The sequence below is a fragment of the Aotus nancymaae genome, unplaced genomic scaffold (assembly GCF_030222135.1).
Source record: "Aotus nancymaae isolate 86718 unplaced genomic scaffold, 86718_ANA_hifiasm-v0.15.2.pri h1tg000002l, whole genome shotgun sequence".
Taxonomy (NCBI): domain Eukaryota; kingdom Metazoa; phylum Chordata; class Mammalia; order Primates; family Aotidae; genus Aotus; species Aotus nancymaae.
In genome coordinates this window covers 53,334,606-53,362,406 of record NW_026988413.1, presented here as the reverse complement: position 1 = coordinate 53,362,406, position 27,801 = coordinate 53,334,606, and the positions used below count along the sequence as shown (strand labels likewise).

At 42.0% G+C, this 27,801-nt stretch overlaps 1 protein-coding gene across 3 annotated transcripts in view; it reads left to right on the top strand.

Moving 5' to 3' along the window:
- The window catches only part of LHFPL3 (LHFPL tetraspan subfamily member 3), a 538,720-nt gene that overhangs the window by 457,493 nt on the left and 53,426 nt on the right, over positions 1 to 27,801 (top strand). The window contains exon 3 of one of the 3 annotated variants that reach the window (XM_012456386.2): positions 24,723 to 24,770. The exons of 1 other annotated variant lie outside the window; for it this stretch is intronic. In XM_012456386.2, the coding sequence (XP_012311809.1) occupies positions 24,723 to 24,739 (17 nt within the window). In that variant the 3' untranslated portion in view covers positions 24,740 to 24,770. The remainder of the gene's footprint in view (positions 1 to 24,722; positions 24,771 to 27,801) is intronic. One more of the 3 variants, XM_012456395.3, reaches the window with a different exon arrangement.

Genomic DNA, 27,801 nt, shown 5'->3' with positions numbered 1-27,801 from the left:
GTTTTAGAGAGCTGCTTAGCTCTCCCCATTCGTAACATGGAAATGATAACAGGCTGCATATAGTAAGAAAACGTCAAGAGTGAAGGGGCTAAATATTTAGTGAAGTGTGAAGAGCTTGGAATTTGGTGACAATATTACCTGGAGGGGGAAAGGAGGGGCAGAGGAGAGGACCTTGCAATGATTCACATCCAAAAGATGCAAGGTGGGCTTTATCTGTTTAAGGGGATTTCCCATGAGACTGTTTGAACCGGGTTCAATAACCCAAGGTTCATACTGTGTTGCAGAAGTGACTTTCACTGGAACAGTCTTTCTCAAAGGTGGAAAACACTGAGTTGTTGACAACTCTCTCGTGAGTCATGGTATTTCTAAAAACAAACATCTAGAAGTGTTCAGTCTTGGTCCAAGTAGATATATGATGAGGAAATACTAACTACTTTTTATAACATGTTTATCAGGTAAAAAAGTAATCCCTGAAATTTCATCCTAGTCTAAATCTGATAGTTTTCCTTCTGAGTCAGGGTTTCTCAACCTCACCACTATTGACATTATGGACCAGTTAATTCCCTGGGGGATGGAGTCTGTCCTGTGCGTTATCAGATGTCTACCAACAGTCCTGGCCTCCCCCCACAAGTAGCCAGTAGCACCACTCAGTTGAAACAACCCAAAGTATCTTCAGTCATTGCCACGTATCCTTTCCAGGCCTCAGTTTTTTCATCTCTAAAATAAGACAGCTGGACCAGGTGATCTCTAAGTTACAGCATTCTATGCTCTAAGCCCTTTTGGTTGATTGTCTCTGGATGATTACATTTATTGTATTTATTAAGCAGTTTGGGGTTCCTCCATTCAGAGCTTAATTTCCTTTTCTATGATTTTTTTCATCTCAGAATTTTTATATAAAAATTATATTTCACAGTTTTCAGTGCTTTAGTTTGAAATAGATGTTATGCCATAAAGATCACTATAGATTTATAAAGCAAAACTCAGAAACTTTAAAGAGCCCATAAGTGCTTTGAGATTAATTTGATCTTCAATGTGTCTGTGAATGAATGAGCTTGACAGAAGCCTTTCAATTTCTCGCTCTACTTCAAAGAGTGCACAAAGTACAAACTGTAAATCAACCTCCACATTTGCTGATATGGCCACTAAGCTGGAAAAAAAGAGAAAAAGATATGGCTAATAAACAATTCAAACAAGATTTAGGAGCTTGGGGCCGGACGTGGTGGCTTATGCCTGTAATCCCAGCGCTTTGGGAGGCTGAAGCGGGTGGATCACTTGAGGTCAGGAGTTCAAGACCAACATGGCCAAAATGGTGAAACCATATCTCTATTAAAAATACAAAATATAGCCAGGCATGGTGGTGCACACCTGTAATCCCAGCTACTCAGGAGGCTGAGGAAGGAGAATCACCTGAACCCAGGAGGCAGAGGTTGCAGTGAGCCAAGATCGTGCCACTGCACTCCAGTCTGTGTGACAGAGTGAGATGCCTCTGTTTCAAATATATATATATGAGCTTGGGAAGCCCAGGGTCCAAGCTTATGACTTACCTTCTTTGAATTACTCCTGCTTGTATGGTCCAGGTAGAATCTAGATTATCCATTTCCAACAGACATTTATGAATGAGTGAGTGACAGGGGAGTTGGGGGGAGAGTTATGATAGGAGGACCAGGCCAGGCACAGTAGCTCACACCTGTAATCCCAGCACTTTGGGAGGCTGAGGTGGGCAGATCACCTGAGGTCAGGAGTTCCAGACCAGCCTGACCAACATGGAGAAACCCAGTATCTACTAAAAATACAAAATTAGCCAGGCATGATGGCACATGCCTGTAATCCCAGCTACTCAGGAGGCTGAGGCAGGATAATCACTTGAACCTGGGAGGCAGAGGTTGCAGTGAGCCAAGATCATGCCACTGCACTCCAGCCTGGGCAACAAGAGCAAAACTCTGTCTCAAAAAAAAAAAGATTAAAAAAAAAAGATAGGATGACCATATAAGATCTAAGAGCTACAGTGTAAAAAAATAATAAATTAAGCTAGGAGGACCATAGAAGTAACTGGGACTAAGGTCAGAAGGATTCAAACAAATGATCGATTCACTCTCCACTCAAGATGGCATGGGTCAAACATAGCAACAGTGAGCCTGATAGACTGAGGCACATTTAGACAGCAAGAGCAGTCCATATGATGGATTGGTACACATTAACTACCTTGTGAAAAGAGGAGCAACATGGAAAGATCATGGACTTGAGATCAGATTGACCCAGGATCAAATCTTAGTTTTGTTACTTTCTAGGTCTGTGATTTAGGGCCAGTTATTTAACCTATTGGAGTCTCCATTTCCTGATCTATAAAATCGGTGTAATAAAACCTATCATTCAGAACTGCTGTGAGGACTCAATGAAAGAATGTGCATGTTCCAGGATTAAGTCAGCTGTGCATAACAAAAAAAAAAATTCAAATAATAGTGTCTTAAAGTAGAGGTTGATTTTACTTCAGATAGTATGAAATCTAGTGGTAGCTGTTCAGGACTAGAAAGGGGACTTCATAGCATCAAGGATGTCCCAGTTTCCAGCTTTATTTTGCATGTGGCTTCCATCATCAAGATTGCCTTATAATCATAAGATGGTTGCAGCAGCTCCAACACATTTGCATTTTAGACAAAAAGAAGGAAGAAGAGGAAAGGAGAAAAAGAGGCCTGGCCCCTCAGTTGAGTTAACTTCCTTTAAAGAGATTTTTTAGATGCCCACCCAACAACTTTTGTTTCTAATTCATTGCCCATACCTATCTTCAAGGAGGGCTGCAAAAGTTAGGACTTTAGCTGGACACAGTGCCTCCCCCAACAATATGGGGGATAAAGGCAAAGCGGGGGATGAATATTAGGTAATTAATTAGAAGTCTCTCCGATAGTATGCAAAGCACCTAGCAAATAGAAGGCACTATATGAATAACTGTTATTATTTAACTCGTTCTTAAAGCTATTTGGGGGGAGGCTTTATCACCAAGATTGCTGGCCAGCCCAGCAGCCAATATTCCCTGGTCTGTCCTGGAGACCTTTCATATCACCACAGCTCTCACCATAGCTTCTGTCCAAACTGTGCCACAGCCTCCTGGGAGCTTTGGGTCCCTGGAGCCTCTTTAGTGCTGGACTTCTGGTCACAGGCAGCTCTGTGACAGCAGGATAACAGAAACTAAAGCCACATAGTAGAGAGATAACAAAAGAAGAGAAGCAGCCTGCATCAGCCCAGTCCACCCTAAGCAGCATCCCTCATTCTTCCCCTAAGCAGAGGCCCAAAGGCTGCTTCACCTCCGGTTCTTCCACAGCCTTACCTGACCCAATCCTAGCACTGTGCATTCTGAAAGGAGGGATAAGAACAGAAATTCATCAGCTAAATGGAGCCCCTTTGAATCAAGATCCCTCCAGAAGTATGATTTGGCAAGTTTTGCCACTCAGGCCTACTGAGGAACCCAGAAACCCTCTCCAATGGAACTGATCTGTGTCCAAGCCACCCAAATGGCTGAAGACCCATCACAACCCTGAAGCTGCCCAAGATGGACGGCCCAGTTACGGAAGGGAGGAAACAGCCATCATTGACCCGTAATCTCAAACCCTGTGTTTTGAATGTACTCACTCCCACTGGCTTCTAGAGCTCTCGCTACTCTGGTGACTCTGGAAAGAGGGTTTCTTGCACCCCACTCCTTTTTTACCTTGGTTCTAACATTTAAAAAAAAGAAATTTTTTTAGAAAGGCATGTTAAACTGAGGCTAGAGCTGGAGACATAATCGTTTTTTAAGAAATATTCATGCAAAGGATGCCCTTGTGTGGAAGAAGCTCTTTTGTACTGCCTTAAAGTTAGGCTAAATAATCTCTGCAGTGATGTATGGGGGATCTCATCACCTATTTTTGCATCATTTACTCTAGACAAGAACTTTGATTATCATTTACTAGGTAAAGAATGTTTGTGCTGCTCCAAAACCCAGGCTTCTTGATTCTTTTACCACTATCACTGTGAGCACTGGCAAATTGTAGCATAGAATGGATCACTGCCCTGAAGCCAGTTCTTCACGTGGTACCTCTTAGGCCAGCGCTATGGGAGGCAAGCTCCTGTTTTATATGTCACAGAACAAACACTAGTCTTGCAAAGCCTTTCTGGCACTTTAAAATGAGATTAATTTAACTCCAATTTGGTTAAAAGCTTTCTAAGGGAGAAAATTCAGTCTACTGATTTGGTATAAATAAATGGATGTTTGTTTTAAAGTAAAGAAGATGGTAGGTACACTTAGTAAATTATAGTCTTAAGGTTCTGGTGAAACCAGTGTCATCTTATTTTGATTTCCTAGTTCAAGTCATGGCATGAAACATTTTTGTTGGTGAGGGGGAGGGTGAAATAGTTCAAAATTCTCTATTCAGAAACATTTTCCACCAAAACGAGCCTCGTACTTTTACACAACACATACCTTACAGAGGAAAGGACATAGAGAAACTGCCTTTTTATTTCTCTTCACCGTGAACATGTTCGGTACTTAAACACGGTCTCAAACGTCTGTTTTTTGTTCTGGATAGTATCTTGTCTGCATAAGAAGCTGAGCTTTCCATAGAGAGGGCCTGGAGTCTAAAATTATCAGAACAATTAATTTATTTGTGTCTTCTGTTATGATCTCTTATTTTGGTAAGAAAAATCCTTGCTACTTTCTCAAAAAAGCAAAAAAGTTATTTTGGAGATTCTTGGTTCATCTCACCATGTGAACTCCCTCAAAAGACCTGTCCCATCTCTGGAACACAGTCCAGAGGTCTCCACTGCTCTGAGGAACTCATAAAGGAGGCTGGACCCTATTCCAGCCCTTTGTATATATGAAAGCAGCTGTCCTGTGCTCGTCAGGTTCAGCACCAGACTGACTGCCCCCAGGTCATACAGTATTGTCACAAGTCCTGAACATTCTTCTGTGGACTAGATCCCTCTTCAGCTATGGCTGTTGTAATGGTCACAATGAGCCAGATGTGGGCAACCCAAGAGGAGACAGAGAACCCTGTCAGTTCCCTAGTTTGGGACCCTCTCCAGCTCACTCCCGCCATGCCTGACTCATAAATTGGCAATGGAGGACTCTTTCAGCAAAGGCTCACCCAGCCTCAGCCTCTATATGTGAGATGCTTTGAAAGACACAGTCAACCTTCCTAGGCCTTGGTGCCCTTAGGAACAGAGAGGCAGGTCTCCTGAGTCTCTGTCCCCACCAACCTCAAATTCCCCAGGCCAGCATGAGGGTAGTACTTGCCCACTGAATTCGCAGGAAAAAAGATCAAGGCAGGAAGCCTCACAGGATGGAAAGGAGAGAGCTCCTGCCCCAGCAGGCAGAGAACTCAGTAACTCAAATCCAGCCCCCTCCTCTGGCCTTTTGTCTGAAACCAAGAGACCCAGATGCCCAAATGTTATTCTAGCCAAGGGGCAGCGTGCTGGGGATATAGGATTTGTACCCAGGAGATACTGGCCTGACAGCCCTTCCCCATTGGGGTGGAGGGGGAAGGCAACCAGGGATCCTCAGCTGAGCACAGCCAGCCAGCCCTCTTATTCTCCAACCTCAGGAGTGGGGCGAAGACTCCTCCCATGCCAGAGCAGCTGAAGAGGTCAACCAGACAAATGGCATCAGTGGGAAGGTAAGAGGAAAACAGAGTCCTCAAAACATGGCTGGGGGCGGTGGCTCACACCTGCAATCCTAGCACTTTGGGAGGCAGAAGCAGGTGGATCACTTGAGGTCAGGAGTTCAAGACCAGCCTGACCAACATGGTGAAACCCCATCTCCACTAAAAATACAAAAATTAGCCAGGCATGGTGGTGCACACCTGTAATCCCAGCTACTCAGGAGGCTGCAGCAGGAGAATCACTTGGGCCCAGGAGACGGAGGCTGCAGTGAGCCAAGATCATGCCACTGGACTCCATCCTGGGCAACAGAGTAAGACTACCTCTCAAAAAAAAAAAGATTCCCCAAAACATACTGACTCCCAAAGCCCATACTTATGAGGCTCAGACTGTGGTTTGGTCTAATCCTGGCCCCAGGACTTCAACCCAGCCCTCACTTCCAGAGGAGACAGCACACCCCCATTAAGAGCCTCCCGTGAGGTGCCACTCTCCCTGACCAAGGGCCCTCAGGCTGGCTTGCCCTCCATCAGAGGGAGGCAGAAGTGGGGGCATATAAAGGAAGAGAGTAGAAGAAAAGTAAAAGGACCTACTCCTGCAGTGGAGAGTGTTAGAGGTCATAGCTGCCTTTTAAAAGGGATTGCTGGGCTTCTCATGTATCATATAGAAGAAGAAAAGGTGGCTTCCCTTTGGATAGGATGGGTATTCATCTTCTTTTACCTGGGGCAGTCCTGGTTGGTTTACACCTGCTGGCTTGACATAATTGTTAATAACACCCAGTTTCACTTGCAAAAGGTAACTTATTGGACCACAAAAGTGACAAGGTGACTCTACCTTGGAAAAGGACTAGAAAGAATAAGAAAATTCTTCTTTTGAAAATGTTTTTCCTAAACTCATAAAACATGTATAGCTAGAAATTGATCATTTCACTCTGTGACCACATTCACCTTTACAAATTAAAAATTATATTCTTATCCAAACTGTCTTAATCAAAATAGTATATCATCAGCTGCACTTTTATTCTTAATAAAAAATGTTACCTATGCATAATATGATAGTGAAATTAACCAAAGAGACTTTTGATTAAAATGCATTCTTGCAGTTCTTTGTTGCCCTAATTGCTGGAAAATTCAATTCGGTCGTGAGCTCAAAACTTTTCTGTACTTTTTTTTCTTAAGAAAAACTGAGTTTGTTTGTTTTGAAGGAAAAGTTAAAAATTTCAAAAGACCAAGCAACGAGCAACATTTACAGCCTGGAACTATATGTGTCAATTCATGTGTAACTGTATCTTGTTTCAGAAGAGAAAATAGAGTTACTCATTTCCACGGTGGGCCTGCAGCCCCCCTCCTCCAGAATGCCCTCGCCCACCCCTTCTTTACCCACACCTACCCTTGTTACACCAAACCATCAGACACCACAGTAAGATTTACAGATTCTCTGAGAGTTTCCCTGTAGCATAGTTTTCTCATTTGAAAAATAAAGATGCAGTGGGGATTTTCCTGCTTCACAAAAAAAGATGCTTCAAAAAATGCTTCAAAATACCATACAATACATGTGGGATTCTAGATAGAGTGTTGTTTTGGGAGCTAGACTTCTATTTGAATCCCCACCAAACCTGCACTACTGCTTATTATTTGGGTGACTTTGGTTAGTGACTGAAACCTTTGGGACTCATTGTTTCATCTGTAAAAGGAGGGTTAATAATACCTGCCTTCCCCAGTGTCTTAACAAGAGAATAAGATGGTGTAAGGCAATGCCTGGCATTCAGTAGCCACTTTCCCTGCTTAGTCCTACAATCATTTGGTGAGTGATGATGTGGGTACTATATAAAATTTTGCAACCTCCTTGCTTCTTCTATTTTCCTGACCCAAGCTGGAATAGTGAGAAAACTTTAAAATGGAATGAAACTCACAGAAGTCAGCATTAGCCTTTGCTATTTTTCAGTTTTGTTAAAAGGGCTTGATGCAGAAGACAGACTGGAATATTTGGGAGTTTAGATGCACCAGATAATTGTCATTGTCCCTTTATGGTGGAAAAATCTAAGGTTGGTTGTATTGTCTATCAGTCTATCAGACAAGATTAATATGCCAAGCATCACATCCTCTATTAAACATAAAGAAAACAACTAACTATGAAGGACCAGGTTTTGTTCCCAGATACACATTCAGTGGCTCTTGTTTATAGGATTTAAGTGCATACAACAGAGGATTTTTTCATAACCAATGTTCATTCTGTCCAAATGTGTCATTGCATAATACTCCTGTAAAGTATATTTAACCTAGCAAGTTGAGTCCTAAAGCATTTCTTTCATTCTGTTGTTTCTTGTTGAGAGTACTCCTTCATCCACTTCAAATAGCTCTTACCCTGCCATGGCTCACCCCCTTGTCTTAGGATCTCTCTGTTTGATATTTCTTTTCTTTTCTTTTTTTATATTTCTACTTGATGCAAATGTCAAACCAGATGGTTAGAATAATTCAGTCCTCAGTCAGGCACAGTGGCTCACTCCTGTTCCCAACACTTTGGGAGGCTGAGGTGGGTGAATCACTTGAGGTCAGAAGTTCGAGACCAAGCCTGGCCAACATGGTGAAACCGTGTCTCTACTAAAAATACAAAACAGCCAGGCATGGTGGCACATGCCTGTAGTCTCAGCTTTTCGGGAGGCTGAGGCAGGAGAATCACTTGAACCTGGGAAGCGGAGGTTAGTGTATTAGTCACGGTTCTTTAGAGAGACAGAACCTTCCTCTATTCATTTCACTCAGTAAATATTTATTGAGCACCTACTATGTGCTAGGCAGTTCTAGGAGATGGCAAACTAAGTAGACAAAATTCCTGTTGCCCAGAACTTTCTTTTTTTTAGATGAAGCCATTTATAATTTATTCTCTATGAATACAAATATATGTAAATACACATAGAATCTGTTTTTACAAAAATTGTATCAAATTCTTCATACTGAAAATGGCTCATTTCATATGATGTATTTTATCATTGTTGCATATTGAGCTACACGTTAAATTATTATTTTTTTATTTTACTTTCAGTTCTGGGATACATGTGGAGAACACGCAGGTTTGTTACATAGGTATACATATGCCATGGTGGTTTGCTGCACCGATCAACCTGTCACCTTGGTTTTAAGCCCCCACGTGCTTTAGGTATTTGTCCTACGGCTCTCCCTCCCGTTGCCAAGAATGGGAGGAGACAGAAAATAAATAAACGTAAAAGGCAAGAAAATATTAGAAAGTATAAAGTGCTATGTAGAGAATTTATCCTGGGTAGTATGCTAAATAGTGACCAAGTAGCTACCCTTGGTTGTATGTTCAGGGAAGGCCTTTGAGGATCTGACATTCAAGCTGACATGCAGAGAAACTGACCCAACAACATTAAGAAAGAAAGAATTCTAGGAGAAGCGAAGAGCACATGCAAAGATCCTAAGGTGGAAAGGAGAATCAGGAAGGAGGCCAGACTGACCGGTCGATAGAGAGTGGTGTGAAATGGAGCTGGAGAGGCAGACAAGAGCCCAGTCCTATAGGCCGTATATGCCAGTGAAAGGAGCTTGTATTCTACTCTGTGATGGAAACCACTGAAGGCTTGTGAACAGGGAGGGACATCTGATTTCCATCTTTAAAGATACTCCATCTTGTCTATTTCTTGTATTGTCACTAGGTATGCTAGCCCCATATGCTGAGGCACTTACTGTCTTTGGAAGAAGCTATCCCACACAGCCACGCAGAAAAAACAACCAAGAAGCCATCACACTCTCATCTAAAAAGCCTACTGTTCTTTCACCATTTGTGCTTTTAGGAAGCAACAGGATGAAAGCAGTGATGGAAGCAAAAGTTGACCATCTGCCCTGAGAATTAAAGTCTAAGAAAAATCATGTCAGAGTTATGGTGCCATGAAAATTGGGTCCTACATTCTGGCACTCTATTTTTCACTGTGATCTGCTACTCATTCTGATATTTCACAGTTGAAGGATTTACCCCTGCTGAGCAGAGATGAGCCAGGTTAACTTTTGGGATGTACAACAACTAAATCTCAAGAATATTTGGTTACTGTAGTTTGTTTGTCTACATAGAGTTGCCCCTAGGAGCTATGGTTTGTAGGATGTCAATTTATCTCTGATGATAAATGAAAATGGCACCCAGTCTTGTGTCTGGGTTCTGAAGCTAATGAAAATGTGTTTGAAAATAATCCCACGGCCAGATGATAGTAAGATAAGGATCTTTAGTAATATTTTGTGGTGATGAAGAGCTCTGTTCCATATATTCAACGTGTGCACAGTGAACACTGGGCAGGGAATTGGGTTGTGTTTAAAGTTTGGCAAGGTACTTCGATCCTGAAACTTAGTCTACTTGTCTCTAAAGGAAGGACCTTGGATGACTTCATCCTGGATCAATCTTAGCTCTCATGTTTGATGGTCCTTGTGCCATTACCCTGATTCCCTACTGGCCACATTTGTGGAATGGCAGGGCTAAGAGCAGAGACATCTGGTCTACCCTAGAGCTGATTGGACCACACACAGGGATCAAACCTACACCTTTGACTTCTTTAGCACCTTTTCATTATCAACTGAACCAGACATCTGTAGTGAGGAGGAGTGTAGTTTAAGTGGATTTATCTTCCGCACTAAACTGTATACCCTTTAGTAATGTTGTAGTCACTAAATTGTACTAAATCTTCCATATGTATTATTCAACCTTCATTAATAACCCCATGAAGTAAGTGCTAATATTATCCCCAATTTAATGCAAGACACTGAACCTTGAAGAGGTTGAGTAGTTTGCCTGAAGACATGCAGCTAGAAAGCATCAACTTTTTATTATTATTTCCGTAGGTTATCGGGGAACATGTGGTGGTTGGTTACATGAGCAAGTTCTTTAGTGGTGATTTGTGAGATTTTGATGCAGCCATCACTGGAGCAGTATGCACTGCACCCTATAGAAAGCACCAACTTTAAACCCAGGCTAACTCAAAGCCCACACAGTAATTTAGCTGCCACATTCCAGTGCCCTTGCTTACTTATTTTACCATATTCCACAATACTTATCACAGTGTTTGACAGACATTATTAGATGCTCAGTAAGTGATTCTTGAACAAATAAATGTTTAATGCTAGCATGCCTTCAATATTTTCCCATACTGCTCTAGAGAAATAATATAACCTTGTTAACCAGAAGTCTTACCCACTCTACTTAGACTTAGTACAGAATTGCTCATGAAACCAGCCCCAGTAATCAGAGCTTAACCTAAATAAGGATTTACGTGCTTAACTTACCTCAGTGGCCCTTGCCATTCTGCGATTAGCCATTCTTTTGGTTCTCAACTGGAGGAATGGGGGTGGGAAAGATACATGAGAACCATCTGAGGAACTTTTTCAAAAAACAGAAGTTATTTATGCCACATCTGCCCTCCCTAATTCCAATGCTATCTGGGTAGGGAGGAAATGGCTATGTCTGTGCAGGTTCTCAGGTGTTTCTGATACATTTCCCCATGTACTTCCATCTCCACTCCCAACCCTACATATATACCTCCATTGAGAAGGACTACCACTGGAGTGAAAGTCAGTTCTATCTTCATTTAAATAAAGTCTGATTTCATTAGAATCTAAATTAAGTGATAAGGCTATGTGTGGCTGACTTGAACATAAAGACACTCAGAATTTCAACTGTATTGTTTATTAATTATTTTATAGATGGGTTTTGACTGTAGTACATATTTATGTTTCATTGATCTTTTTCAGAATCTGGCTTGTAGAGCAAAGTGCACAGCTTGCTTTCAATTTTTACTAAAGCATAGTAAGTGTTATAAAGCAGCACTGTCTTGCAAAATGATGATGAAAATGTTCTATATCTGCTCTGTCCAGTTTCATACCCTAGACACATGTGGCTTTTGAGTGCTTTAAATGTGTCCAGTGAAATTGAGGAACTGAATTTTTAATTGTATTTTATTTTAATTAATTTAAATAGCCACATGTGACTAGGACTGCTGTGTTGGAATGTGCAAGCATAGAGAAACATCGCTTCATTTTTTTAACCAAAATAATGTAGTAAGTACCAGGACTCATTTCATTTTTAAAAAACTCATTTTCAGTAATATCTAAAGCAAAAACAGAAACAATGTTGAAAGAGCCCAGAATACATTCTAACATGCTAACATTTCCACCAGGAATGAATTCTTAAGAAAAGGAATATTCTGACCCCAGAGTAGATGAAAGCAGTTAGACAAAGAAGAGACACTCCCAAGGGGAGCTCCCTGCAGGTTCCTAGTAGGCCGTGAGGCACAGAACAGTGAGACTGTCAAGGAGAGAGAAATTTCCCCTCGGAGGAAAATCTAAATGTGATTTTAGCCACCTGTCACCCCAGAGGGAGGATAGGATGGCAGTGTTAAATTGGCAAGATTGTAAAACAGGGAACTTAACTAACCTTCAAGGCCAGCTGAGGTGTTTAAAGTGCATTTCAGCCAACAGAATTCCATTTCTGAAATCCTGAAGGTTCCCACCTATATGGCAGATTGGAAACCTGAATTTCTTTTATGTTATAAAATTCGCAATTTGGGGGCCAGGAATAGTGGGTCATGCCTGTAATCCCAGCACATTGGGAGGCCAAGGTGGGCAGATCACTTGACGTCAGGAGTTCAAGACCAGCCTGACCAATGTGGCGAAACCCTCATCTCTACTGAAAATACAAAAAATTAACCAGCAAGGTCATGAACACCTGTAATCCCAGCTACTTGGGAGGCTGAGGCACAAGAATCATTTGAACCCAGGAAGTGGAGATTGCAGTGAGCCAAGATCACACCACTGCACTCCAGCCTGGACAACAGAGCAAGACTCTGGCTTAAAAAGAAAAAAAGAGGAGTGATCCAAGATGGCCAAATAGGAACAGCTCTGGATTGCAGTTCCCAGTAAAAATGCAGAGAGTGAGTGATCACCGCATTTCCAAATGAATTTTTACTGCCCACAGACCAGAAAATTCCCAGGCAAAAAAGCACCACAAGTCTCCAGTGTGGCTGTTTCAGCCAGCGCAGCAGTCTCCACACACAAATCTGGGCACCGTTTCAACTGGTAACTGGAACATCTGGGAGACAGAGTCACCCGTTCAACTAAAAAAAGGGGGACTGACACAGGGAGCCAGGTGTTCTGGCTTGGCCAGTCCCACCCTGACAAAGACCAGAAATCTGAAACACTCTGGACTGAGAGTTTCACAGCAAGCACAGCTGGACCCGGGATGGTCCAGCTCTGTGGGGGGAAGGGTGTCCGCCATTACTGAGGCAGTCCGCCATTACCAACACAGTCAACCATTACCGAAGCAATCCGCCATTACCAAGGCAGTCCACCATTACAGAGACAGTCCGTCATTACTGAGGCAGACCACCATTACCGAGGCAGTTCTAACTATACCCCTACAAACAAAACTGCAAGGAAGTAAACACAGCAGCTGGGTAGAGCCCATAGCAGCTCAGCAACACCTCTGCTGGCAGACTGTGACTAGGCTACCTCCTCACTGGGCAGGGCATCTCTGAAAAAAGGCACCAGCATGACAGGAACTTATAAGTAGAGCCCCCCCTTCCCGGAACAGAGCACCTGGAAAAAAAGGCAGTTATGAGTTCCGCTGCAGCAGACTTAAACGTACCTGCCCAGCAGCTGTGAACGGAACAATGGAGCTCACAGCTCAGCACCTGAGCTCCTATAAGGGACAGACTGTCTCCTCAAGAAGCTCCCCAACCCCCATATATCCAAAGAGACACCTCATAAAGGAGAGCTCAGGCTGACATCTGGCGGGTATCCTTCTGGGACAAAGATAACAGAAGAAGAAACTTGCAGAAACCCTTACTATTCTGCAGCCACTGCAGGTGATCCCCAGGCAAGCAGGGCCTGAAGTGGACCTCCAGTTGTCCTACAGCAGAGGGGCCTGACTGTTAGAAGGAAAACTAAGAAACAGAAGGAAATAACTTCATCATCAACAAACAGGATGTCCACTCAGAGACCCCATCTGAAAGTCACCAACTACAAAAACCGCAGGTAGATAAATTCACAAAGATGGGAAGAAACCAGCACAAAAAGGATGAAAACACCCAAAACCAGAATGCCTCTCCTCCTCCAAGGGATCACAACTCCTCACCAGCAAGGGAACAAGGCTGGATAGAGAACAAGTCTGACGAATTGACAGAAACAGGCTCCAGAAGGTGAGTAATAACAAAGTACTCTAATCTAAAAGAACATGTTCTAACCCAATGCAAAGGAACTATGAACCTTGAAAAAAGGTTTCACAAAATGCTAAAGAGAATAAACAACTTAGAGAGGAATATAAGTGAATTGATGGAGCTGAAAAACACAACACGAGAACTTCACGAAGCATACACAAGTTTCAACAGCTGAATTGACCAAGCAGAAGAAAGGATATCAGAGATTGAAGATCAACTCAATGAAATAAAACGAGAAGGCAAGATTAGATTAAAAAGAGTAAAAAGAAATGAACAAAGCCTTCAAGAAATATGGGATTAAGTGAGAAGACCTAATCTACATTTGATAGCTGTACCAGAATGTGATGGAGAGAATGAATCCAAGCTGGAAAACACTCTTCAGGATATTATCCAGAAGAACTTCCCCAATCTAGCAAGCCAGGCCACCATTCAAGTCCAGGAAATACAGAGAACACCACAAAGATATTCCTCAAGAAGAGCACCCCAAGGCACATAACCGTCAGATTCACCAGGGTTGAAATGAAGGAAAAAATGCTAAGAGCAACCAGAGAGAAAAGTCGGGTTACCCACAAGGGAAGCCCATCAGACTCACAGCAGATCTCTCAGCAGAAACCCTATAAGCCAGAAGAGAGTAGGGGCTGATATTCAGCATCCTTAAAGAAAAGAACTTTCAACCTAGAATCTCATATCCAGCCAAACTAAGCTTCATAAGCAAGGGAGAAATAAAATCCTTTACGAACAAGCAATTGCTCAGAGATTTCATCACCACCAGGCCTGCTTTATAAGAGCTCCTGAAAGAAGCACTAAACATAGAAAGGAACAAGCAGTACCAGCCACTCCAAAAACATACCAAATGGTAAAGAGCATCAACACAATGAAGAAACTGTGCCAACTAATGGGCAAAACAACCAGCTAGCATCAAAATGGCAGGATCAAATTCACACATAACAATATTAACCTTAAACGTAAATGGGCTAAATGCCCCAATCAAAAGACACAGACTGACAAATTGGATAAAAAGTCAAAACTCATCAGTGTGCTATATCCAGGAAACCCATTTCACATGCAAGGATACACAAAGGCTCAAAATAAAGGGAAGGAGGAAGATCTACCGAGCAAATGGAGAGCAAAAAAAAGCAGGAGTTGCAATCCTAGTCTCTGATAAAATAGACTTTAAACCAACAAAGATCAAAAAGAGACAAAGAAGGGCATTACATAAGGGTAAAAGGATCAATGCAACAAGAAGAGCTAATGATCCTAAATATATATGCACCCAATAAAGGAGCACCCAGATACATAAAGCAAGTTCTTAACGACCTACAAAGACTCCCATACAATCATAATGGGAGACTTTAACACTCCACTGTCAATATTAGACAGATCAACAAGACAGAAAATTAACAAGGATATCCAGGACTTGAACTCAGACCTGGACCAAGCAAACCTAATAGACATTTACAGAACTCTCCACCCCAAATCCATAGAATATACATTCTTCTCAGCACCATATCAGATCTATTCTAAAATTGACCACATAGTTGGAAGTAAGTCACTCCTCAGCAAATGCAAAAGAATGGAAATCATAACAGTCTCTCAGACCACAGTGCAATCAAATTAGAACTCAGAATTCAGAAACTAACTCAGAACTGCACAACTTCATGGAAACTGAGCAACTGGCTCTTGAATGTTGACTGCATAAACAATGACGTGAAGACAGAAATAAAGATGTTCTTCAAAAACAACGAGAACAAAGACACAACATACCAGAATCTCTGGGACACATTTAAAGCAGTGTCTAGAGGAAAATTTATAGCAATAAATGCCCACATGAGCAGCAAGGAAAGATTTAAAATTAACACCTATCATCAAAATTGAAAGAGCTAGAGGAGCAAGATCAAAAAATCTCAAAACCTAGCAGAAGACAAGAAATAACTAAGATCAAAGCAGAACTGAAGGATATAGAGACACAAAAAAAAAAAACCTTCAAAAAATCAATAAATCCAGGAGCTGGTTTTTTGAAAAGATCAACAAAATAGACAGATCACTAGCCAGATTAATAAAAAAGAAAAGAGAGAAGAATCAAATAGATGCAATAAAAAATGATAAAGGGGATATCACCACAGATTCCACAGAAATTCAAACCACCATCAGAGATTACTACAAACAACTCTATGCACATAAATCAGTGAGCCTGGAAGAAATAAATAAATTCCTGGACATTTGCACCCTCCCAAGCTTAAACCAGGAAGAAGTCAAAACCCTGAATAGACCAATAACAAGGGCTGAAGTTGAGACAGCAATTAATTGCCTGCCAACCAAAAAAAGCCCAGGTCCTGATGGGTTCACAGTCAAATTCTACCAGACATACAAAGAGGAGCTGGTACCACTCCTTCTGAAACTATTCCAAACAATCCAAAAAGAGTGAATCCTTCCCAAATCATTTTATGAGACCAGCATCATCCTGATACCAAAACCTAACAGACTCAACGAGAAAAGAAAACTTCAGGTCAATATCCATGATGAACATAGATGCAAAAATCTTCAATAAAATACTGGCAAACCGATTGCAACAGCACATCAAAAAGCTTATCCATTATGATCAAGTAGGATTCATCCCGGGGATGCAAGGCTGGTTCAACATAGGCAAGTCTGTAAACATAATTCACCACATAAACAGAACCAAAGACAAAAACCACATGATTATATCAATAGATGCAGAGAAGGCCTTCGACAAAATTCAACAGCCCTTTATGCTAAAAACTCTCAATAAACTAGGTATTGATGGAACGTATCTCAAAATAATAAAAGCTATTTACAACAAACCCACAGCCAATATCATACTGATTGGGCAAAAACTGGAAGCATTCCCATTGAAATCTGGCACTAGACAAGGATGCCCTCTATCACCACTCCTATTCAATATAGTATTGGAAGTTCTAGCCAGAGCAATCAGGCAAGAAAAAGAAATAAAGGGTATTCAATTAGGAAAGGAGGAAGTCAAATTGTCTCTATTTGCAGACTACATGCTTGTATATTTAGAAGACCCCATCGTCTCAGTCAAAAATCTCCTTAAACTGACAAGCAACTTCAGCAGTCTCAGGATACAAAATCAATGTGCAAAAATCACAAGCATTCCTATACACCAATAACAGACTTAAAGAGAGCCAAATCAAGAACAAACTGCCATTCACAACTGCTACAAAGAGAATAAAATACCTAGGAATACAACTAACAAAGGATGTAAAGGACCTCTTCAAGGAAAACTACAAACCACTGCTCAATGAAATAAGAGAGGACACAAACAGATGGAGAAACAGTCCATGCTCATGGTTAGGAAGAATCAATATCGTGAAAACGGCCATACTGCCCAAAGTAATTTATAGATTCAATGCTATCCCTATCAAGCTACCAATGACCTTCTTCACAGAACTGGAAAAAACCACCTTAAACTTCATATGGAACAAAAAGAGAGCCCACATAGCCAAGTCAATTCTAAGCAAAAGAACAAAGCTGGAGGCATCATGCTACCTGACTTCAAACTATGCTACAAGGCTACAGTAATCAAAACAGGATGATATTGATACCAAAATAGAGATATAGACCAATGGAATGGAACAGAGGCTTCGGAGGCAAAGCCACACATCTACAAGCATCTGATCTTTGACAAACCTGACAAAAACAAGCAATGGGGAAAGGATTCCCTGTTTAATAAATGGTGTTGGGAAAACTGGCTAGCCATGTGCAGAAAGCAGAAACTGGACCCCTTCCTGACTCCTTACACTAAAATTAACTCCAGATGAATCAAAGACTTAAACATAAGACCTAACACTTTAAAAACCCTAGAAGAAAACCTAGGCAAAACCATTCATGACATAGGCACAAGCAAGAACTTCATGACCAAAACACCAAAAGCATTAGCAACAAAAGCCAAAATAGACACATGGGATCTAATCAAACTCCACAGCTTCTGTACAGCAAAAGAAACAATCATTAGAGTGGACCAGCAACCAACAGAATGGGAAAAAATTTTTGCAATCTACCCATCTGACAAAGGACTTATATCCAAAATCTACAAGGAACTCAACCAGATTTATAAGAAAAAAAAGAAACAAACCCATTCAAAAGTGGGTGAAGGATATGAACAGACACTTTTCAAAAGAAGACATATACGAAGCCAACAAACATATGAAAAAATGCTCATCATCACTGGTCATTATAGAAATGCAAATCAAAACCACATTGAGATACCATCTCATGCCAGTTAGAATGGTGATCATTAAAAAATCTGGAGACAACAAATGCTGGAGAGGATGTGGAGAAATAGGAACACTTTTACACTGTTGGTGGGAGTGTAAATTAGTTCAACCATTGTGGAAGACAGTGTGGTGATTCCTCAAGAACCTAGAAATAGAAATTCCATTTGACCCAGCAATCCCATTACTGGGTATATATCCAAAGGATTATAAATCATTCTATTATAAAGACACCTGCACACATATGTTCATTGCAGCACTGTTTACAATACCGAAGACTTGGAACCAACCCAAATGCCCATTGATGACAGACTGGACAGGGAAAATGTGTCACATATACACCATGGAATATTATGCAGCCATAAAAAAACGATGAGTTCACATCCTTTGTAGGGACATGGATGAACCTGGAAACCATCATTCTCAGCAAACTGACACAAGAATACAAAATCAACACCGCATGTTCTCACTCATAGGGGAGTGTTGAACAATGACAACACATGGACACAGGGAGGGGAGCATTACACACTGAGGTCTCTGGGAGAGACTAGGGGAGGGACAGTGGGGGGTAGGGAATAGGGAGGGATAACATGGGGAGTAAGGCCAGATATAGGTGATGGGGATGGAGGCAGCAAACCACATTGCCGTGTATGTAACTATGCAACAATCCTGCATGTTCTTTACATGTACCCCAGAACCTAAAGAGCAATAAAATATATATATATTTAAAAATAATAATAAAATAAATAAATAAGAAAGAAAAAAATTAAATTAACACTTCTGGCTGGGCACAGTGGATCACACCTGTAATGCTTACTTATAAAGATATTAAGTCTCTCTGTACTCAGAGGGCAGGTTGGACGTATTACTCATATTACCTGATGGGTGTATTGCTTAGGAAACTTTGTTCTTCTATTAAACATGGGAAACAGTATGGTGGGTGGTCCTGGCATGTAAGTCAAGAGGTCTACCACTAATTCTGTCCCTAACAGGCTCTCACCTGTCCCCTGAGTTCTTTCCTAATCTACAAAATGAAGCAAGTTGACTGGATAATTAATATTATTAATCAATAATTAACATTAATAATTATTATTAGTATTGACAATTATAATTAATAATAAAATATAAAATATAGACTGGAAGATTACCAAGGTCACATCCAGCCCTAGACTTCTTTGATTCTAATACTAAATTACAACGCTATCTTGTATTCCTTCTCTGAAAGGCCTCTCAATTAAAAATCATTTTCTCAAGGACTCTCATTTCTTTTTTTGTTTTTTCTTGTGGGTTTTCTTTTTTTTATTTTTATTTTTTTGTTGAGACAGGGTCTCACTCTGTCACCCAGGCTGGAGCACAGTGGCACAATCATGACTCATTACACCCTCAATCTCACACGTTTAAGCAATCCTCTCCTGCCTCAGCCTCCAGAATAGCTGGGAATTCTTTACTGGCACAGGCCACCATGCTAATTTTCTTTTTCCTTTTCTTTTTTTTGTAGAGACAGGGGCCTTGTTGCCTAGGCTAGTCTTGAACTCCTGAGCTCAAGTGTTCCTCCTACCTTGGTCTCCCAAGGTGCTGGGATTATAGGCAGGAGCCACCACTTCCAGTTTCCTTCATTTCTGTTCTTTTTATTGCTACCCTCCACCACTGAACACCAAATATCCAGGAGGTGGTGCATTTGAAGGAAAATCAGTCAGTACTCAGCATTCTACCTATTATCTACTAGTACCTAGGAAGTGAGAAATTAAACTATAGAACCCAAATTCCCAGGGCTTAGTGAAAACCATCCAAATAAAAATACTCAAAAGGACATTTTGGTGGTTTTTCTAACACTCTACATAAATGAGACCACGGTTCATTCGAGTTTGAATAAATCAAATAGAAACATACAGGTTGTCTTTTTTAACATTTGTGGTATAATAAATAAGCTCATGAAATGAAATCTCAGTTTATTAGTTAATCCACCATAATGAGTGATTCTTATACTTAGTGAGCTCTGTGAACAGTCAAAGTTCTCCAACATGGCCAGGCATGGTGGCTCATGCCTACAATCCCAGCACTTTTGGAGGCTGAGGCGGGCTGATCACGAGGTCATGAGTTTGAGATCAATCTGGTCAACATGGTGAGACCCTGTCTCTACTAAAAATACAAAAATTAGTTGGGTGTGGTGGCAGGTGCTTGTAATCCCAGCTACTCAGGAGGCTGAGGCAGGAGAATCACTTGAACCCAGGAGGCAGAGGTTGCAGTGAGCCAAGTCGCACCAGTGTACTCCAGTCTGGGTGAGAGAGTGAGACTCTTAACTCAAAAAAAAAAAACAAAAAAAACAAAAGTTCACCAATATGGTGAAAATGATGGCAAAAGGCCTGTTTGTGGGCTCATAGCACAGAGGAAAGTGTGCTTCACCCACACACATGCATGGTGCCAGCAAGCTTCGCCTGCCTTTTGGTAGGGGCATTGATCTTCCTTTTCCCTAAGAAATCCTCTCCCATCTTATATAAAAATGCACAAAAAGTACATCCAGTTGCCTTAATTGGAATATGACCCCTATGATCCCAGGGATCATTTTCAGGGGTCAGGGAGACCCAGAAGAGGTTTTTCATGAGATGTGGCTATGTAGCTAAGACGGAACCTTCCTCATTGGCCTGCAGTCCACGTTCTGCATAAAGCCCATCTTCACCTCGAGTGATTTTCTGCATCCTAGGGGTATGGATCAGGACATTGCATCCTTGTTTGTGTCTGTGGAAAATGGAATGATGATCAAACAATGATACTGATTCAAGTCAATATGTATTACAATGCATTATGTGGGGTGTGTGTGTGTGTGTGTGTGTGTGTGTGTGTCTTTGGGGGTACCTGTATGTGGCTGTCCCTAAGCCATCACATGTCTGCTTTCCCATGTATGACTTTCTGTGCGCAGATCTTTCATTTTTATCTCTTTTTTGCTCCTTCTGTGAATCTCACTACCTGTTGGCTTTCTCTATCTCTCTTGTCTCCTCTCAACTGCCTCTTTTTACTAGCTATAATATAAAACCGGAAGGATCTTTAAAATAATTTTTGCACCAATTTATTTGAGTTTTATATTTCCCCTTACTGATTCCAAAAGAGAGTAGGGCATTTTATACTCCCTCAAAAGAATTATGCTTTATTGATGTGGTCCTCATTGCTCCTCTATTGTTTCAGGAGATCTCAAGGCAAATAGTTTCTCCACTCCTGACACCAGAGAAAGCAAGAGAAGAGATAAAAGAGGGTGGATGAGGCTTTATCTATCAGGGTGCAAATCCAGTGGGAACCACTTCCTGTCCTCCCCTTCCTCACACTCATTCTCCCCACTCTCTCCTCTCTCTCTCTCTCTCTCTCTGCTCCCTACCTTTCTCCACCATGACTATTTCATCTGTCCTAGAGAGCACTTTTATAGAGGATTAAAATTAGTTTCTAAACTATTCCCAACTACCATAACCAGCATGTCTGTTCTGATCAATACACACACACACACACACACACACACACACACTCTCTCTCTCTCTCTCTTTAAAAAAAAATCAGTGATTTTGATGAGTTAAGCATAGCATAGCAAAATACTCTCAAGGTTACTCAGACATCAGCTCCTCCTCTAGTGGTAGAACCTTTTGCAGGGGGTGCTTTTCCCTACATGGGCTACCCACCAAAACCTAGCCTGACAGCTTACACCTGAGAATATACATGGCCTGCCTTGGGAGGGGATTGGGCCCTGGAACCCAGAGTAGACCGTAGAAGTGACTGCCATTGAACTCTTTACTAAAATTCACAGTGTATGGGATGATGATGCCATGGCTGTCTTCACTGCATTGAGAACTCCAGCCCTCCAGATGGAGTCCTGCAGGCTGATGAGCTCACTGACGCTCCAGGAGACGTGGCATTGCTTGTCTCCTCGAAACAAAAAGCATAACTGCCTCTATCTCTTCTGTAAAATAATGGCCTTCTTCATCTGTTTTGGAACCAAATGCAAGATAATGATTCCAAGGCAAGATAATTACTTATTTGAAATGATTTCCTGTGAAATCATCTTGTATTTTCTAGTCTGGTTATAATTTGGTTAATTGCTTAATAATTCTGTTTAAATGTCTCTATTTCTGCAAACATCAATTCAATATACCTCCTTTTCCTGGTTGACAATGTCTTTGCTTCTCTAAGTATCTTCTGCCTCTTTTGCCTGTTTGCACTTTTGCCTGAGCAACATTCCAATGACATAAATAGCATCCCTTCAAAAAGGTGTTGAACAGATCAAGGTGTCTCTCTGTGTTCCAGAGCATGAGCACTATAATCTGTGTCCTTGAAACAGTACCTGTGATTGGAAAGATCTAAGACTATGTCTTTAAAAAGCCAACCTCCCTGCCAGACAAATAAAGCTGCCATTCCTGGAAGCCCTAACCCCTACCTGAAGCGTGAGGCATGCTGTACTTGACATAGTGAGAGGCTGCCCAAGAAATAAAAACCCAGGCCTAGACTCTGGGAGCCTGCAGCCCAACTGGCAGCTACTCAGCTGGGGAATTCAACTCTGGAGTGCATGTACATATTTTTTTAATGATCCAGATTAAAACCCTGCTCAGAGCAGAGGTCTTCTCAGACCACAACAGTGTAGACTCACAGATAAGCATACACTCCTCCACCTTCGTGGTGGAAGAATGCACCTTGATGGAAGCTGAGCCCACATTTATGCCCTCTGTGTTTCAGGGAGCGAAGGCAGTCTGTGACTCACCCTTTCTGGAAAGGTGAGTTAGGCAAGGTTACCCAATGGACTCAACATTCTTCCTCTCTGTATTCTACCAGCTAAAAACTTCCAAGGTCACTTTTCATTTCTCATTTGAAATGATGTTTCTGACACCCAACTTCATATAATCAAGTCACTTCATGCAAATACATCCTGAAAAGAGCCAACACAGTCATTCATGCCTTTGAAAAAGTGAGAAGGAGCAGAAAGAAACTTAGAGAAGAGGCCTGGACCTTCTATTCTGAAAACTATCTCGGGCCTGTGATGAATACAAGCATCCAAAAGAGAAAAGTAAGAAGAGGGCCAGATGGGAAGCAGGAAATGAGAAGCTATCAGTCAGATAGGAGGTGTTGGAGGGAAAGGAATTGGGTGTCCAGAAGGAGATGACAACCCATTAATTTGAGTTTCAGGGAATGCTACACGCTTTTAAATATGACCTGTGTCAATAGACCCGTCTACGTGTGCAAATGCACCACCGGGAGGTGAAGAGACTGGGATTCAATTTGAGGAAAAGTGAGGAACTAACCGGGCACTGGTGCTGACCAACTAGGGACTCAGAGCATGCTCAGCAAAGGCAGACTCACACCCAGGTCCTCCACGGGCATTTTGCTTGCAGGTGCCTTTTAGACTGAGTGTCCCATTCTTCCATTTGACCACAATATCCTGCCAAGTGAGGGCAAAGCTAATGAAAATGATTCTGGGAAAGAATGGGGGAGAGAAGTTCACCTGCCTGCATGACTTCATCAACCAGTTGGCACTCACACCACCATCACCCCCAAACCCCCTTCCATGCACTGGCACCTTTCAGCAATTCTCTGTGAGGTACTAGATGGAGGCAATTGAGAAAATGCAAGATGACAGCATGGCAGGACAATACCAGAGAATGTGTACATAGCCTTGAAGCATCCAGCGTGAACCATGCTTTAGAGTTCTAATTGATCTGTGTGTGTACAATTGATTTTTACTTATCTTTCTTTTAAAGCTACTCTGAATTGCTTTAGGATAATCCAGAATGTGAAATGATGTCCTCAAAGAAGTTGAACACACTTGGAACTATTGCTCAATCTGTGTGTTTCTAACTCTTGTCTTTTTCTCTTATTTTTCTTATTGAGTAAAATTCTCTAAGTCCTAAAATTCTAAGTCCTTGACTTTCACTTCTTTTTCCTCTCCTTTGGGTGGTATTGCATAAAAACAACAATAATATCTAACTCTTAGATAATACTTAGTATTGACTAGGAATATTCTTTCCTTGGGCTTATGGAATAATAGAGATATTCTAAGTATTTCTTTTCTCTTTTTTTGAGATGAAATTTCACTGTCGCCCGAGCTGGAGTGCAGTGGCATGATCTCAGCTCACTGCAACCTTTGCCTCCTGAATTAAAGCAATTCTCCCTGCCTCAGACTCTGGTGTAGCAGGGATTACAGGCACCCACCACCATGCCCAGCTAAATTTTCAATTTTTAGTAAAACCGGGGCTTCACCATGTTGGTCAGGCTGGTCTCAAACTCCTGACCTCAAATGACTCATCTGCCTCAGCCTCCCAAAGTGCTGGGATTACAGGCTTGAGCCACTGTGCCTAGCCTCTGAGTATTCCCATGCGGTAATTCATTCCGTCCTCACCACAACGTTATAAGGTAAGTGCTGCTATTAGCCCATTTTACGATTAGGAAACTGAGGCAGGGGAAGATAAGACACTTGCCCAGTCCCACAGCTAGCAAGTAGCAGGACTGAAGTATGAACCAGGCAGTCTGGCTCTCAGAACTATGATTTTCCTCACTGTGAATCACCAAGGAATGACCAGGAATGACATTGTTAGTTTTAATCTTTAAAAAACAAAGCGTGAGCTCTTAACTTATTTTACCTTTAACCGTTCTGTTTTTTCCTCCCACACTCTCAGATGATGGAAATGCTTAAGGCAAACTAAGGTAGTGTGAGACCACACCATGTAAGTGTGAGCATGGCTTCGTGGGTTCAGCTGTGTTGTGTGCGCTTCCGCCTTCCGTTCCCGCATGTTTTCTCTGCTGTTCTCTGATTCCCGCTTTCAGCGCTTAGCCCTTGGGCCGCATGAAACTGCCGCTTTCAAGCCACGGATCTTCTGTCTTTGTTTCTGATTTTATTTTCGTGCTTCTCTCTCCCACAATCCCTGGCACTTGCAGCTGTCAGCCTGGCACCTCCCCTGGAAGGAGCTGGGGAGTCCTGGGGGATGCTTTTGCTTCTTGTTCTCTGACAATGAGCACTTGGATGATCAGCTTTTAGGATTCTAGGCGTGCGTCCACGCTCTCACTGCAACATACCACTACACAGTGTGGACCCACGCATGTGGGCATCTCTGTACAAACCTTGCCTTTGCTATGCAATGTGCTCTAGGACCACCACCCTTAGGGGGATCACTGCTGAGGGAGTCTCCGTAGAGTGAATGCTAAGTGAGAGTAAACACCATTGTGCCAAGTAACAGCTAAAATGAGCCATGGAGAGAAAAGGTCATCTTCTCATCTATTATGTTCCCTGTGTACACATAGGTATGTGATGGAAACACATATATATGTGGAACAAAACTGTGACTACGAAGGAAAAAGAATAATGGTGTTTCAAGCCAGATAGGGACTATAGTGGCCTTTCATTATACTGTTCACATAGACACACACATGTGTGGGCACACACAATTCCTTACGGTGTTCCTTCATTTTCCATTAACTGTATCTCCAAACTGAGTGATTTCATTATGTGATAAGTTCGACTTACAGAATAAATTGGAAAGGAGGTATTTGTGCCTAAGAGCATACCTGGAACATTTAAAATATGATCCTGACTGTGATTGTGGGGTTGGAACTGTCACTGAAGTTTCTAGTGTGTGTTAAATGGGAATTTGGAGGAAACTTTCCAAGTCAGTTGCCAGAGATGACAAGAACATAAAATTAGAGGGGCTCTCATGAAATGTGACTGAGCACTGCCCAAGCCCCTGCAGTGCTGAGACCCCCAACCTGTCATTTAGAAACAGGATTCTAGAGCTGATGAGTCTTTAGAGATGGAGCCTTTACTCCAAATCCCTTAATTCATAGAAAATGGCCAAAGTTTCAAGAGAGAAAGTAACTTGCCCAAGATGGGGACAGAGCCTGGATTAAAACTTAATCCTCCTCTTCCCATCAAGGTATCTTTCTTGGTGTGATGTCCCAGCTCATTTCTCTCTGGAAGAGAATCTCTTATACACTACCAGGAGAGCTTTTTAAAAGTGAAGGAGCCTACATCCCAAGAAAGGACCCCAGGTCCCTGTCCTGACTCTGCCATGAAATATCTGGGTGAACTTAAGAATGTTGCTATGCCTCTAGGGACCTTGGGCTCCTCATCTGTCAAATGAGTTTGAAATCAGCTGATTTCAAAAGTACATGATGCTGAATTTGCTGAGTAACCTCAGGCTGTTTTTCATGCAGTTTCCTCCCGGCAACATTCGTTTTCCACTGTAGGATTATGAAAAAAGTTATAGTCAGGCTTTGCAAACGGGGACAGCCTCTAGGAGCAAGTGCTTTGTGGGTTTCTGTTACTAACTAAAGATGAACAAGGGCAGGAAGGAGAAGGTGCAGATGAGCACGCAGCCTGTCCCCTTTATATGGACCTATCAAACTCGGGTAGATGTGGCAAGATCCGGTGTGGTCATCTCAAATCTGCTAGTTTCAGTAGTTTGGGGTTATCCGGCTAGTGTATACTTCTCTCCTTCCTGAGATACCACTGATCAGAGCTCTGGACCTTGAGCAGACCCAGCAGGTGTACAAGGTTACATTCTCTCCTTTTCAGTCTATTGCTAACCAAGTTAACAAGGCCAGGGAAGTCTCTGAGGTAGTCCAAGAATAATTGGAAAGCCAATAAAGCAAAAACAGAAATCCACACATGCCAGCTTTCAGCAGAGTTTTGAGATGCACCCTTCATTTACATAAAATTATGGAATTACAGATATTAACCAAATATGCAATGTCATTTTTTTTACAGAGCTTTCTCTTTCCATGGTAAGTAAATGGCATTTTTAAGATGATTTTTTTCTTCTTGGAGAGGGAGTCTTGCTCTTTTGCCCAGTCTGGAGTGAAATGGCGTGATCTCACCTCACTGCAACCTCTGACTCCCGGGTTTGAGTGATTCTCCTGCCTCAGCCTCCCAAGTAGCTGGGACTACAGGCACGCGTCACCACATCCAGCTAATATTTTGTATTTTTTAATAGAGGCAAGGTTTTGCCATGTTGGCCAGGCTGCTCTCAAATTTCTGACCTCAAGTAACCCACCTGCCTTGGCCTCCCAAAGTGCTGGGATTACAGGAGTGAGCCACTGTGCCCAGCTATGATGAATCTTTTTTGGAGAACAAAGAAATCATCGCTTGATTTAACATTTTGGTTCATTCGGGTTTTCATATATCAAGTTTGGCCGAAAACACAACTTTTTTCAAAATCACACATCTAGTCTGCATCAGCCTTCCCTCAATCTGACACTGATTCAAAATCTGGTGGGAGGAGCAGGACAGCTTATGGTTGAATAGGGAAAATCACAAAGGTGGATCATTTCTTGTGTACGTCTTAGGTTCTAATGCTGCTGGACAAATAGCACCACAAAAAGCTATGGCCTCAGAAAGTATTACCAGGATAGAATTTCAGCTCCAGAGTTTTGGCAGAAGGGACTGAGAGGCAGCACATCTGGCTGGAAGGGTTGTCCAAGGGGACCCTTGATGCTGCCTCTGCACAGCACTTCACGTAAGATTGAAAGATGCCAGTCCACCATGTCATTTGAGGGAAGCAGCCTCAAATAATGGAGATAGTGGAAGGGGACTACAGGCCCTCCTTGGCAGCTGTCACTGCCCTGGTGTTACCACCCCTTCTCCTGTGATAACTGTAGCACTGTTTGAAGAGGAAAATGGCATCCTTGGGCAGCCACACAAGACTAGTTGGTCTTCCTGCTGAGGATGCTGGGCAGGCAGGCAGGAGTCACGAGCTCCTTGCC